General features: G+C 45.1%; 1 protein-coding gene across 1 annotated transcript in view; it reads right to left on the bottom strand.

Annotated features, from left to right (window-relative positions):
- LOC111223739 (glutamate receptor ionotropic, NMDA 2B-like) overlaps positions 1-13998 on the bottom strand; it is a 77199-nt gene that overhangs the window by 17698 nt on the left and 45503 nt on the right. The window contains exons 5-7 of the mRNA XM_022748000.1: positions 7858-7972; positions 4316-4524; positions 3694-3865 (exon numbers count right to left, since the gene is read on the bottom strand). Coding sequence (XP_022603721.1) covers positions 3694-3865; positions 4316-4524; positions 7858-7972 — 496 coding nt within the window. The remainder of the gene's footprint in view (positions 1-3693; positions 3866-4315; positions 4525-7857; positions 7973-13998) is intronic.

Genomic DNA, 13998 nt, shown 5'->3' with positions numbered 1-13998 from the left:
ACACACACACACACACACACACACACCAAGCGCTCAGAGTGGACACTCGTGATGCTCACCAGGGGGAGGGAAAGAGGGAGAGAGAGACAGAAAGAGGGAGGAAGAAAGTGGGTTACCACAGTGGGTCATGGCTGCTTGAAATAGCCACCCCAATGCCTCTCCTTCCCCCCCCCCGCCCTTCAGTACCTCTGCACAGGTAGTATATTTAGCCCCAAATTTTACAGCCCTACAGCACAGGGGTAAAGTGGGACGAGACTGTCTCACTGAGTTAATAAGGCGTGTGTGACTCAAAGTGCTTCAGCGTTAGAGTGTGTGTGTGTGTGTGTGTGTGTGTGTGTGTGTGTGTGTGTGTGTGTGTGTGTGTGTGTGTGTGTGTGTGTGTGTGAGTGTGTGAGTGTGTGTGTGTGCGCGCATAGGAGTGAGTCATAAAGGGAAAAAGACAGAGAGTAAGAGAAGGGAGCGAACCTTTGTTCTCCACCTGTGAAGTGGACCTTTACAGGCAGGGAGAATATTACACATCGACTCTGCACATTATCTGCACTTCTCAAAGTGTTTGTGTCCGCTTGTGTGTGTGTGTGTCTGTGTGTGTGTGTGTGTGTGTGTGTGTGTGTGTGTGTGTGTGTGTGTGTGTGTGTGTGTGTGTTTGTGCAACTGTAACTTCTCAATCTTACTTCTTCTATCAGCATGTAAGTACCAATGTGCATCTTCACTTGTGTATATGTATGTGTGCGTGTGTGTGTGTGTGTGTGTTTGTGTGTGGAATGTGCGAACGTCTCCCCGGGTGTAGAGAACGAGTCCATCCAGCAGTATACTCACTTCCTCTCTCTCTCTCTCTCTCTCTCTCTCTCTCCATCTCCCTCCTACGACTTGTTCTCCGCGTGTTATGAAAGTGACCCATGTGGGTGTTATTGAGAATGAGTGAGCGCCGATCTGCGTTTGTGTGCGAGTATGTGTCTCTGCTGGTGTGTGTGCATGCGTGTGTGTGTGTGTGTACCAGTGTCTTTATGTGATTCTGCTAGTGAGGCCAAACTCATGTAATCAAGTGTATTGCCTCTAATATTTTAGATTAGGAGCATTAGGGGCAGCACGAGTCAGTGCAGCCCATGAAACCTGACACTGACTGCCAGAATCAAATTAGGACGAAGTGAAGACCTTTCTCAACGCGCTCATTGATTTTTTTTTTTTCCTTTTTGATCTTTTGTCTTTCGAAGCTGTGGAAAATTGTGTAAAGGCTCTCAGCGAGCTCAGTGAGTGTCCAGAAGTGTGCCGAAGCACGTCCTTCTGTGTGTGTGTGTGTGTGTGTGTGTGTGTGTGTGTGTGTGTGTCAGCATCTGCCCAGATCTCTGTCCATTAAGAGTGTGACATATACTGTAGTTCTGGCTGCGTTCCAGCTGGAGAGAGATACGGGTCGGGTTTTGTTAGATACAGCAGATATGGGCGAACCAACGTGATGTGTGTGTGTGTGTGTGTGTGTGTGTGTGTGTGAGAGAGAGAGAGAGAGAGAGAGAGAGGAAAGAGGGAGATGAAGTGCGACCTCGCTGTGCACATATGGAAGCGGTCTAGATGTGTGTTCCTGTGTCCATGTGTCTGCATTCATGCACGTACTCTCTTATTTCTGTGATCGTTCATGCGTCAGCGTCCCTTGTCGGCATGTGTGTCTGTGTGTGAAAGAGAGAGGTAGACGAATGCCCTCCCTCCCCCCCTCCCCCCTCCCTCCCTCCCTCCTCCTAATGACCATCCATCTGTGGAGGTGAGAAGGAGATGGCACATTACAGCGCTTTTAGTCAGGGTGATAGAGTTTATTACAGGTGACCACACTTACAGCTCAGTGCCCACTAAAGACACAGGCCGACTGGCAACGTCGCTGAAATTGCTTTATATAATAGATTCAATGGGTCAGTTTAATGTAAATTGAGTAGCAAAAGTTTTAATGTGGGGAAAACACGGACACATTATTTCGCCTGTGACTCGCGAAGGTTATTCAAACTTCAACGTCCACGCAAAGAGGGGGACAGGGCGCGTTTTTCACCCTGTGACCTTTGAGGTGCTATCGATCTGTTTGCCTTCTCCTTCATTAACAAATAGCCAAAGTCAGACAGCACAAACGCAGCTCGCCCGTCAAGGTGGAAGTATGAGAACTGACAAGGACCTTACCTCGGGACCAATGTCGATTAGAGAATGTTTAAAGCCCAAAGTGAATTGTTGCAGCTGACTGAACTGCACACACCCCTGGGTGAGGTGCTTAGCCCATCTGACATAAGTGTTAGGCCTGTTGGGCAGGGGGGCTTGACCCGGAAAGGAAAGCTCATAATTCAAGGTATGAAAACACACTTCAAAGAGGAAATGAACCCTTCAGGCGGCTCCAACGGAAGCTAAATATAGCCCAGGTCATTGAGGCTCAGAGGGGTGAACGCAGACTGTAACTGTGTCTTCCCTTTCATCTCTTCTTCACCTTCACCTACACCTCAAACATTACCAAAACCCAGAGTTACAGCGGCTGCATGCTGACCACGATTTACACTATCATTTTGTGGGCTCTTCAGCGTCAAGACTCACTTGATGTAGATTTATTTTCTAGTAGTAAGAATTTGAAACAACTTTTTGATACTGTGGAAAAAGAATACAAGCTTTTGTCTCTGAATCTGAGACTAAATTCATCATCTTTGGCAACAAATTTAAAAGAAAAACTTACAATAAGTGATGTTGAAACTGAGAGGGTGTCTGAAATCAATATTTGGAAGTGATAATGAATAATAAAGTATGCTGGCAACCACAAAGAGTTTATGTCAAAGCAAAAATGTGAAAATCTATTGCAATACTGCATTAAATGAAGTACTCACACTTCTGTATGGAAGTTTGAGGAAACGCATATAAATCAACTTGAAAAGAAAACTGTACGAATTATAAACAAAACAACTTTTCCACACACGCCCCTCCTCTCTGACCACTTTTGGATTAGCTAGGCGGTAGGCGGAGTCAGGCACTGCCAAGATGGCGATGGCGGAGCAGCTCACTCTGAACTTCAGAAACCTGAATTTACAGTCAATGAGCAGGAATAGCGTCAAATTTTTCTGATGTTACTTTTGACATCAAGTGGGAAGGCACAATAAGCTGTAGCTTCACCCTACACCTGTTCAATCTGTAGGATTGTTGTCTTCTGTACTATTTTGTCAGAGGTAACTAAAGCCTGGTTTCATCTCCTGCGCTGACCTCAAACAAAAGGAAGAAATTCTCCTTTCCTCACCTGATATTTAGCCAAATACCCCAAAGTCTTTAGGCAAAGCACACAGCCCACATGTTGTTATATCATCTTTTAAACAGCAGTAACATCAGTAATGATAAGATGGTGTTGCAAAGAGTTAGGGTGCAATCTTCATTTGCAAGCTTTTCCAACAAATTACAAATGAGACTGTTGAATAATTTATACCATGACACGCACAAAGAGGCTGTATTTGTTGACCTGCGACATCTGGCAGCTTCCCACTCACTGAACACTTACAGTAGTGGATAGTGAGGGTTTTAGATTTGGCCACTTTGGTGATATTTTATAGTCGGTGTGAGCGGTTACGGCTGGTTTTGTATCTCACATACTGTATGTTACACACAGTTACTGACGGCGTGATCTGCAAAAAATACATGCGAGAGACACGCGAAGACAAACACACGAGACAGACGCGTGTCATCTCTCCTCACCTCGCCCACCATGCCATTCCAGGTGCCATTGATCTTCTTGCCATGTTTGCCGTTCGTGACCAGGTACAGGTCATAGGTGAACTTGACAGTCTTGGCGATCTTCTTCAAGATGTCGATGCAGAAACCTTTACAGCAGCGCTTGATGTAGATCCCCGACTCCTTCGTCTGATTGCTGCGTCGACAGACAGACACAAGGACAGACGATTATTTAATCAAATATGTACTTCTGTGCGAACTGCTAATTGAAATCATGATTCGGTGTATCTGGCACTGTCACTCTCACACTGACTAAGTATGAACTGATTCTACCTCTGGCTGTGCAAAGCTGCCATGGGAAATTAACATAATTCACAAGCAACATTTAGGCAGTTGCCAGGTTTTTTCTTTTCATCTCTGCTTTGGTCAGTTCTACAGGAGGTAAATCTGTGAGCCACTGTGGCAGATGGACAGCAAGAAAAAAAAAAAAGAAGCTGCCTCTATCAATAGGTACTGCTGAATTCACACTCACTACTCAACAGAAATTACAGTTTTGGTCTTGTAAGGAATTCTTATTCTCGCTTCTCGGGTATTTCACTCCAGACTCTGACACTGATTCGATATATATCCGAGCGCCGGGTCTCACAGTGTCTTGATCTGTTTCCGGCAGGGAACAGTGTTCCTCATGCAGGTCCCGCTGAGCGGATCCACGTCCTCCACAATGACGAACGGAGCCTCCTCCAATGTCACGATGGACAGGTGGTCATCCTCCCTGTTTGCTGCCCCACCGTACAGTTCATAGCGAGGCCACACATGGTACTTCATAGACAGGGAGCCATTCTCCCATTTACCCACCTGGGCAGAGAAACAGCAAACAAGCAAATCATACACAGTCAAAGATATAGCTTTATTTTTTTCATCTAGAACTGAGTTCTCGATTTATTTTTTTTACCACTGGGTAACTGCAGTTTTAGAGACCAATAGTCTTAGGCTTGAATTCTTTTGTGAGTCAGTGTGAGTACGCAGCTCATCGACTCAGTGATAATAAATGTAGCAGTAAAGCACACACGTGAAAAGAATCTCTGGGCAGGAATCCAATTCAAATGGAATTGGATTCAATTTAGATTTCACGATGAAATAACTGCAAACATTTACCAAAGTTTACTAGACCAAAAAAGCAAAGTAGAGTTTGTATGTTTGTTATGCATGTTATGGGGGGTTTTTTGCCTCATTTTCTAATTGTGATAAGTCCAACTGCCAATAAAACAAGGAAGAGGAGAAGAGAGGAGAGGAGAAGAAGAGGAGAGGAGAGGAGGTGGCCGGGACCCAGTGCAGAGAATGAGAGCAAGGTTAACATGAAGGGCGAGACTGAAACGGGGGAAAGAGCAGAATTCAGATCAGGAGGAGAGGGCGGGGAGAGAAACAGCGAAACAGAGAAGTGGATGGAGAGATATGAGAATGAACTCCATTTGCAGAGGGAAAGGGAAGAGACAAAACTGTAAATGGAGGGAAAGAGTCAAGAGAGAGAAAGAAAGCCGGAGGTAGAGCTCATTCGGATGCAAAATGATGGCTCTTCTGTAGACGAGTGTCCAGCTGTACGTCTGGAGGGCCCTCCGGCGCTTGTGGCTCTACTCCACAGAATAAGCGCCATCAATGAGTCAATTTCCCCCAGATGCCGGTCACATGAAACCATACCTGGAGACTCTGTCTGTGCCCTTTCCTCCACGTGTGCCCAGTAGGCCACTGTCATCAAGGGAGAGGATGTGGGTGGAAATGGATATGGATCATCAGATAATTGGACACACAATAATGGGAGATAGGGGAGGACAGGGAGCTGTGGGGCGAGTGTGTAAAGTCAGGATCGCACACTTGTTAAATATGTAAATGTCCACACACACAGTCACACACACACACACACACACTCACACACACACACACACACACACACACAGCACTCCAGGGAGCACAAACTTGGCAAGGCTGCCTGGAGTGGACAAGCTGAGCCTGTGTATCCCTCGGGCACAATGCAGCCTTCTTCTATCTGCACAAAGAGTAAGTAAGTGATAGAGACAGACCGGGACGGAGGGATAAAGAGGGCGGGGAGGGAGGTGGAGGGGAAAGGGTTAAAATCACGCTGGAGGGGAGTAAACGGGACTGGACACTACAGAGTCTTCACACTACTTCAAAGGTGCAGTGGAAGGATGGTTGTAGGAGCTGGAACTCATTAGGATCCAAGAAAAGTGGTTCAGCTGGAAGTCAGGCTAAGAATTAAACATGAGTGAGGGAGTGAGAGAAGGAGGAGGAGGAGGAGGAGGAGGAGGAGAGAGAAGGGGTGGTGCAGGCTGCGAGGGGAGGAAGAGAGAGAGAGAGAGAGAGACACAGAGAGAGGGGAGACAGGAGGGGAGCGATTCACCTTGTTCTCTGATCAGAGGACAGAATATAGATTAGAGAGGCAGAAGAAAGAGAGAAATACTGAGAATAAAGAACAGGGAGAGTCAAAGGAGTCAGACTGCAGAACACACGTACAATGGAGAGGAAGCGTCAGGAAAACACAGATGCATGCTGGTGACTTTGCAGGTGGCGAGGTGCATCAGGTTCATTTAAGGTTGTTGGTTCAGAGTGTGACTCAGGATTAAATTGCCCCGTGTGCACCACCACCTTCTCTGACATCTGCATCTTTATTTATCTCTCCCGGCTTCGAATTTTTAACCTTCATTTATTTAGAGAGAGCTGACCGAGAACAAACTGCCCAGTACGGCTACGCTACAAAAAAGTACAGCTATTAAAAAGTTTTAAGTATGTAGTTTTTGTTTTTTTTTTTTGCTTTTCTTTCTTTGACCACCACCATTAAGCCTCTCCCCGAACTGTAACTATTTAATTATCCTTGAAGCCACTTGTAGCAGTGTCAGGTATAACAGCGTGGTTTGTCAGAGCTAATTCAGCTACAAGATGTTAAAGGAGCAAAATGTTTCCCATTATGCAATATATTTAGGAGAAGTCGGGAGAAGTTGTGCCCCCTGAAAACACTCACAGTCCATTAGCAGTCGCTCCTAATGACCACTTGTACGATAACAAATGAAGAGTGGAAGCAGTGGAAACACGGTAGAACACAAAATAAAATAGAATAACACCGGTGACAATGCAGGAACACATACAGTGAAACATTTTCCAGGAGTCTGTTGTCCCGGTTCTGCTGTGGCTAATTTAGTTACTTTAAGGCCACCAGGACCATCTGCTGGTGAGTCTGCACGTGCACAAACCGACAGACGTAGGATGAGTAACATTTGTTACAGTGGTTCGTATGAAGGAGAGAACTTGTTTCGACATACGGTTCATCGCGGTTGAAGCTGCCACCTAAACCTGAGGTCCTGTGACCGCGGCACTTCAGATTCTGATCAACAGAGGTGGCAAATTTCGGGGGCAAAATAGCTCCTTTAATGGGCTGCGTTTGAGTCACTACTTCTACTCGTTCTGTTGTCTGACAACAGAAACAGAAAAGCATGTAAATGAGAACAGCTGTACTGGGAATTTGGCTGTATTGGAATACAGTATATGTGAGCACAGAGCGCAGCAGAGAGGCGAACACACTGGCTCCCAGTGAGTTCTGAAAAGATCTCCTGGTGGTCAAATGAGAAAAAAAAAACCCAAACAAAAACAAAACAAAACTTTTTTTGGGGGGGAGTTTTTGGCAGACAAAAGCCCCCAAAGTGAGGGATGACTTTGTCAAAATACTACATAAATAATGGTTAATATGAAATAGTTCATCAAACTTTTAAAATGAACAGCTGTGGACTCCTGCAGCGTTCTTCGCACATCTCCACTCTGGAGTCTGTGCTGCAGTATATTGCTCAAAGGCACCTTTGCCTAGTTGATAATATCTAATCAGAGTAGCGGCTGTAAAGCTTGAGGCTTAAAATGCTTAAAAAGTGAAAATCAGTTGATAAGAGATGCAGATAGAGAAGACGCAGACGGGTACTCGTGGACCAATCAGGAACTGTACTTACGAAACACAGCTAACTCCGCGGCATTGTTCCCACCCTGTCATTCATTCTTTAACATGACCGTTTTTGGACAGTTTTTCTTGCAATTTAAGCAGCGACACGAACACAGATGTACACACCCACACACACACACACACACACACACATACATGGACGTTCTCTCCCCCATCCCTAATATCTCTCTCACCCTGTCCCACTGTCTCTCCTTGTTGAGCAGAATGATGACCAGCTTGGGGTGCATCTGGTATCCGTCCTCGCTGAACGACAGATTACGTCCCTCAAACGTCACATTCATCAGGTACCTGCGGAGGGACACATTGAACGAGAGAGAGAGAGACAGAGGAAAAGGCTCATTGAGGCACATGTCACTTCCTGAAAAATATCTTTGGCAGCGGCGGCTCACAAATGTTTTATTCGCTCTATATATCTATATCCTTTCTTGTTCAGCGGCTCAATTTCCCAAACATTAAAGTTTCATCGCGTGTTTATTTTCTAAGCATTTATCTTTTCAGACAGACACACTGACATTACACGAATTCATCAACTGCCAGGAAACAGCTACCAGCTGATGTCTAACCATCAGCTCTCCCATTAATAGATGAATGTATTGTACATTAGTCATCAGTCGCAGACAGACATTTGAGCAGAACAGCCAATGATGTTTTTCAGACAAGACCGAGGTAATAGAAGTTCAGCAAATGATTTCTCCCTTGTTACAGGTTCAGGTTCCCATGTTAGCTTTGCTTAGCTTAGCTTAGCACAAAGCCTAGAAAACAGATAGCTTGACTGATAACAAAATCCACCTACCGGCATTTTGAAAGTTCACAAATTAACACACTATAGCTGATTTGTTTAATATATACACAAACCGCAGTATAAAGAAATCAACCAGCACTGATTCTGGGAAGTTACTGGTTCCAAACAAGCAATATTACATAATTGTAGATATATTTTTACACTTTGGTTTTTATACAGATTAAATAAACAAGATATTATGTGTTTATTAGTGAGATTTAGATGGGCCAGTGGGTGGATTGTGTTACCTTTGCACTGAGCCAGGCTAGCTGTTTCCCTCTGTTTCCATTCTTTGAGCTAAGCTAAGCTAAACTAAGCTAAGCTAACCGCCCTGTTTCCCTGACTGGATGAAGAGCTAAGTGTGTTTGGTTCACAAGTTATCAAGGTGGTAATAAAAAATGTAATAAACACAAAGCATATCCATCCTCCTCCTCCTCCTCATCATCATCATCATCATCATGTCAACAAAAAAAAAACAGCAAAAAATCTGTATCAATGTGGAATGGATCATTACACTTTCTAAGAGCTCAAATGTTCTTGAATGGACAGTTTTCAAGCTTCGATAAATAAACAGCATTTTGAAGTTGTTTTATTGGAACTGAAACAGTTTTTTCTGACAGTTAAAAAAAAGGATTTAGTTATGTTCAAGAAGTCTTACACCACACTGTAGTTATGACTCAGGTAGCATGAAGCAGTAGAACAAATGATCTGGCCGGACACACGAGTGACTAGTTAACAAATAGTTGAAATCGATGAAATCATAGTTACATCTTCTAAAAGACAAATTGAGCAGTTTTGCTGCGGCCCATTGACAAACTGTAACGCGAGCTCTGGAGAGAGAGAGATGGAGAGAGGAGGCACAAAAATGAGCAATGCAGTTTGTATCTGGCATCAAATGTAACAAAAAGTACTATATAATACACCAATAGCAGCTTGTCAGATAAGTGTGTGTTAGTGTGTTGGCGTGTGTGTGTGTGTGTGTGTGTGTCTGTTTGTGTCTGCCTCTGTGTGTCTACTTCAGTCGGTGTGTTTGTGTGGTGGAGAAGGAGAAACGGAGAGAAAGCAGCATTGTTTCTGTCAGGTGAAATCATTTCACCTTCCTTCAACTAAACACAACACATGCACACACACACACACACACACACACACAGGCACAGTGTGTGATTATGGTAAATGTGTGTGGGAGTGTGTAAGTGTGTGTATATGAGAGCAGGAATGTTTATGTCAGGTGAACTCAAGATCACTTCACTGTCGTCCCACATGCGCGCGCACACAGACACACACACACACACACACACACACACACACACACACACACACACACACACACACACACACACAGCATCTCTTAACTCTTTCATTCCCTCCCGCTTCACTCTCTCTCTCTCTCGTTCCATCCCTCTGTCTCTCTGTGACTGTTTCCATGGAAACACTACCTCAAAACCGTGCACGCCATATATATGTAGATGAATAAATACATGACAAGAGAAAGTGTGTGCATGCGTGTGTGTGAGGCGCTGGTTTGGTGTTGCTGGGGGGGGGTGACAAACGTCTGGAGCCGCGGCGATGAAGCTCGACCTCACTGCGGCTTCACTCTGAACGTTACACGCCTCCTCTCTGCTGCACTCGCGCCGTTTTACCTTTAAACCCGTCACACCAGATCACAGCTGATCAGGGAGCTTACACCTGATGGAAGCGTCTCAGGAATATAATAGTCTAATTAACGTGAACTTTCTCTTTGTGTCTATACATCTACTGCTCTAGGCAAGTCCTATGTACAGAATGGAGTGATTTATGTAATACTCCAGCAATTACTCTAATGCCAGCTTCCTTATTCTATTTCCTGTATTAAATATTGATATTTTCAATGGGCCGTGATGAGCAGAATCATCCTGCATCATACCGTCTCATGCAGCCCCATGTGTCCGGCTAACAGCCCCATCCTGTAGAGGCTTGGCACTGATACAAAGTGCACAGAATCTGCTGCATAAATCATAAGCCATTTACAAAATGACTTGACGCTGTGCCCCCTTTAATCTTTACTGAGCAAGCTATGGTTACATGCTACAATGTGGGGCCTTTGTGTGCGTCTAAGTGTGTGTGTGTGCGTGTGTGTGTGTGTGTGCTTCTGCAACCTACACATGTTGACGGCAGTAACAGAGCGAAACACAAGCATATGTGTGTTGCCATGGCACCCACAACCACTGTGACTTCCAGGCCCAATCTGTTGCGTTACTATGGTAACGGTAATCTCGCAGAGGGTGGGAGTGAGAGAGAGAGAGAGAGAGAGAGAGAGAGAGAGAGAGAGAGAGGTAGGAGTCACAGAAAAAGAGGGAGGGGATGGGACTTATTACTACTAGACTGCAAAGCTCTCTTCCCTCTCCTCTCATCACGCTGTGACTACCGTGGTTACAGGACGGCACCTCCCCATTCTGTCACCTCCGCTGAACTTCCTGTACCACTACCGATACAACCGGACACACACACACACACACACACGTGTCGACACACACTTAAACGGTGGCGGTTTACTCAGCAGTCGCACTCACAGAGGAATGTGCGGTGTACACACACACATCTGGAAGTCGGTCCTCTTACGGGCCACTGAGCAGCTCCACTGGGGCTGCTGGGTGTTAAGTGTCTTGCTTAAAGCTGGATGAACAAACAGTCACCTTCATCGCCTCCTCTCGCCACGCCAGAGACACAAATAAACATGTGAACATAAACCTGTCCCCCCTTCCCTGTATCTTCTACAGCTACTGTGTGAGCCATGAGATGGTGAGATGAGATGATATAATGTGTGTGAATAGCCTGATAAGACGGAGGCACACGTCCCTCTACCTATTAAACCCCTTGTTTTGATATCCTGTTGCTCCCGTCAGTTTCCAGCTCAAGCTCGAGGAGAGTGTCTCAGCTGTACTGTACAGCAGGTGAATTAAAATTCAAACAGCAGCAAGCAGCAAGCCGTCTCCACCTGGCGAATGAGAGCGAGCGACACTGACCGGACTCCGACCGAATCTACACTCACACTGTCTTCGCCAATCACTGCCTCCGACTGGTGCGGCGTTAAGGACATTTCAGCAAATACGTCCTCTCTAGTTTTATTTGAGGAAGATTCATGTTATTGTAAATCAGAACAGCACAATGCACACACACACACACACACACACACACACGGACACAAACACTTGCCATGCTAACTCCACGGCCTGACACAGATACGTTTTAGCGCATGTTCTGGTGTGAATAATGGAGGAGTTGTGTGAAATATTGATAAGTCATTTTTAATAAATTAACCCTGACATGAATTAGTCATGAATTACACTCCTTAGCAATTACTGTGGTGCAATGTACTTATTGGATTTGTAGAGGGGGGGGGGGGATCTATATGGAGAACGATAACATGCCCCAGATGGCACTGTGTGGTCGAGGCAGACAAACATACTGTAGCTTCGCCGCATGCACGCTCAGGGTATACCGTGTGAATGTATGTGTGTGTGTGTGTGTGTGTGTGTGTATGGGGGAGGAGGTGTGAATTTGTTGTGCATGTATGTGTTTGCACATGTATGCATCTAGTGTTATCCATGTGTGTATTCAGACCTGGGAACTGAATGTGTAAACAGTGTAATAAATTGTGCTGATGGGAAGAAAGCGGAACGATGACACGCCAGGAAGTGAGGACCAGAAAGGAGGGGAGGTGGAGAATGGCACGAGGTGTGCGGTTTTGATCTGATTTACTTTTGACAAATAATAGACTTTACATTTCAGAGATAATGGATAACACACTTGGGGCAATATTATTCTTCTAGAGAAAGAGGAAGATGCACAAACCAAAGTTGCCAATCTGGATTTGAATCAGTGACCTCGCTGTCACGCAGCATACGTCTACGTCACTACAACATCAGGACGATGCAGTTATCCCGTGGCAGCAGCGCACCGGAAACATTAGTCAAGTGTTGGTTAGTATAACATTGTTCTACATCGACGTCAACGAGAGTGACAAGAACCTAAAAGACGTGTAAAACTCTTGCAGCGTCATGATTTATCGATCATGCTGATGTTTCAGTCGGATGTGCGAATATCTTCATCGGAAAGTTTTGAGTTTTGAAGAAATATTAATACTGTCTGAGCGGTGGGAAACTTTTTGAATATATCTGCCTAGTTTGGTCTCTGCAGGTCTTTGAGCTGATTACAATAATAATAATAATGATTATAATGATAACAATAATAATAATAATAATAATGGTGATGATGAAGAGGACTCCAGCAGCTGCGGCACTTGGACTACGGAAAAGAAACAGAAAAGCAGAGAAATAAATAAAGCTGGCAGAGAAAAGGAGATTTGGAGACGGAGACAGATGAAAAGATTTAGGAGGAGAAAGAGAGACAGAACCAGGAGACGACAGAGCAGGAGCATCCTGACCTAGTTCCAAACCAAGCCCCATCTCAAACAGGTAGCTTTTTAATGTCTACCACCGGCCTGCCCCATAAACACACACTCAGACGGCCTTTATATACTCAGTCTGAAATAGCTGGGAGCACAGACACACACAAACACACCCAGGTGGACCACGCTGTCCATTGAGCTGGCACACACTCATCCCTCAGCTCAATAAGGTCAAAGTGCTGCTTCAGAGTGTTCTGCACACACACACACACACATGCAAACACACAAACACACACAGCGTACACTCTATTGAAAGCCTCACTGAGGCAACAAAAGTTCAAAAATGTCCACAGAGCTTAAAAGGACTTGACACCTTTCCAACTCCAAGCTCATTTGGAACCTGTCCACGCCTGGCAAGGTCAGGGCCACTGTTGTCAAACTCATGATTCTCACACTGCTGTGTATTGCTCACCAGTGGGTCTCTCTTTCCGTCCCCCCCCCCCCCCCCCGCTCTGTCTTTCGCTCTCTGCGCTCTGCTCTCGTCTTCCTCTTTCTGCTATCTTCGCTTGTCAGGCTCAGACTGTAGCATTAGCTGGAATGTCACAGTGCCGGCTACAGTGGACTTAATTTACTTAGCGGAGTGACATGTCCTTCTCTTGTGGTATTCTATGGAGGCGCTAAGGGCTGGACAAGGAAATGCTAAGCAGAGAGGGATCAGCATAATGTATGGCTTATAAAGTCAAGTAGATGACCGTGACCATGCGGCAGTTCTTCGCCATTCAACAGTGGACTGAAATGTAAACTAGATGTGATTTCCATATTACCACGCATCCCCATACTGAACTGCTTTGTAATCCACATCTTTAAAAACGTGTGTGTGATTTAGGACGTGTGCATCTATTGTAACGTGAAGGATTTCCTTTCCTTTCCTTCCGTCACCCATTTGATGTTGGAGATTTTCCAATATGAAGCTGCAACATCAAATTTTCAAATATGGCGGCTGGTCTGGAAAAAAAAAAAAAAGAAGTCACACTCATTAAAAATCTACAGTTTAAGTTCTTGAGTTGGTGAGTTTTTGAGAGGCGGGAAGTTCCCGTCTAAACCCGACCAGGGGAGCTCGCACCCAGCGTGAAAAGGCTGTTGAGC

The sequence above is a fragment of the Seriola dumerili genome, unplaced genomic scaffold, assembly GCF_002260705.1.
Source record: "Seriola dumerili isolate Sdu_G_001 unplaced genomic scaffold, Sdu_1.0 BDQW01000113.1, whole genome shotgun sequence".
Lineage (NCBI taxonomy): Eukaryota > Metazoa > Chordata > Actinopteri > Carangiformes > Carangidae > Seriola > Seriola dumerili.
This window is presented reverse-complemented; position numbering and strand designations above follow the sequence as displayed.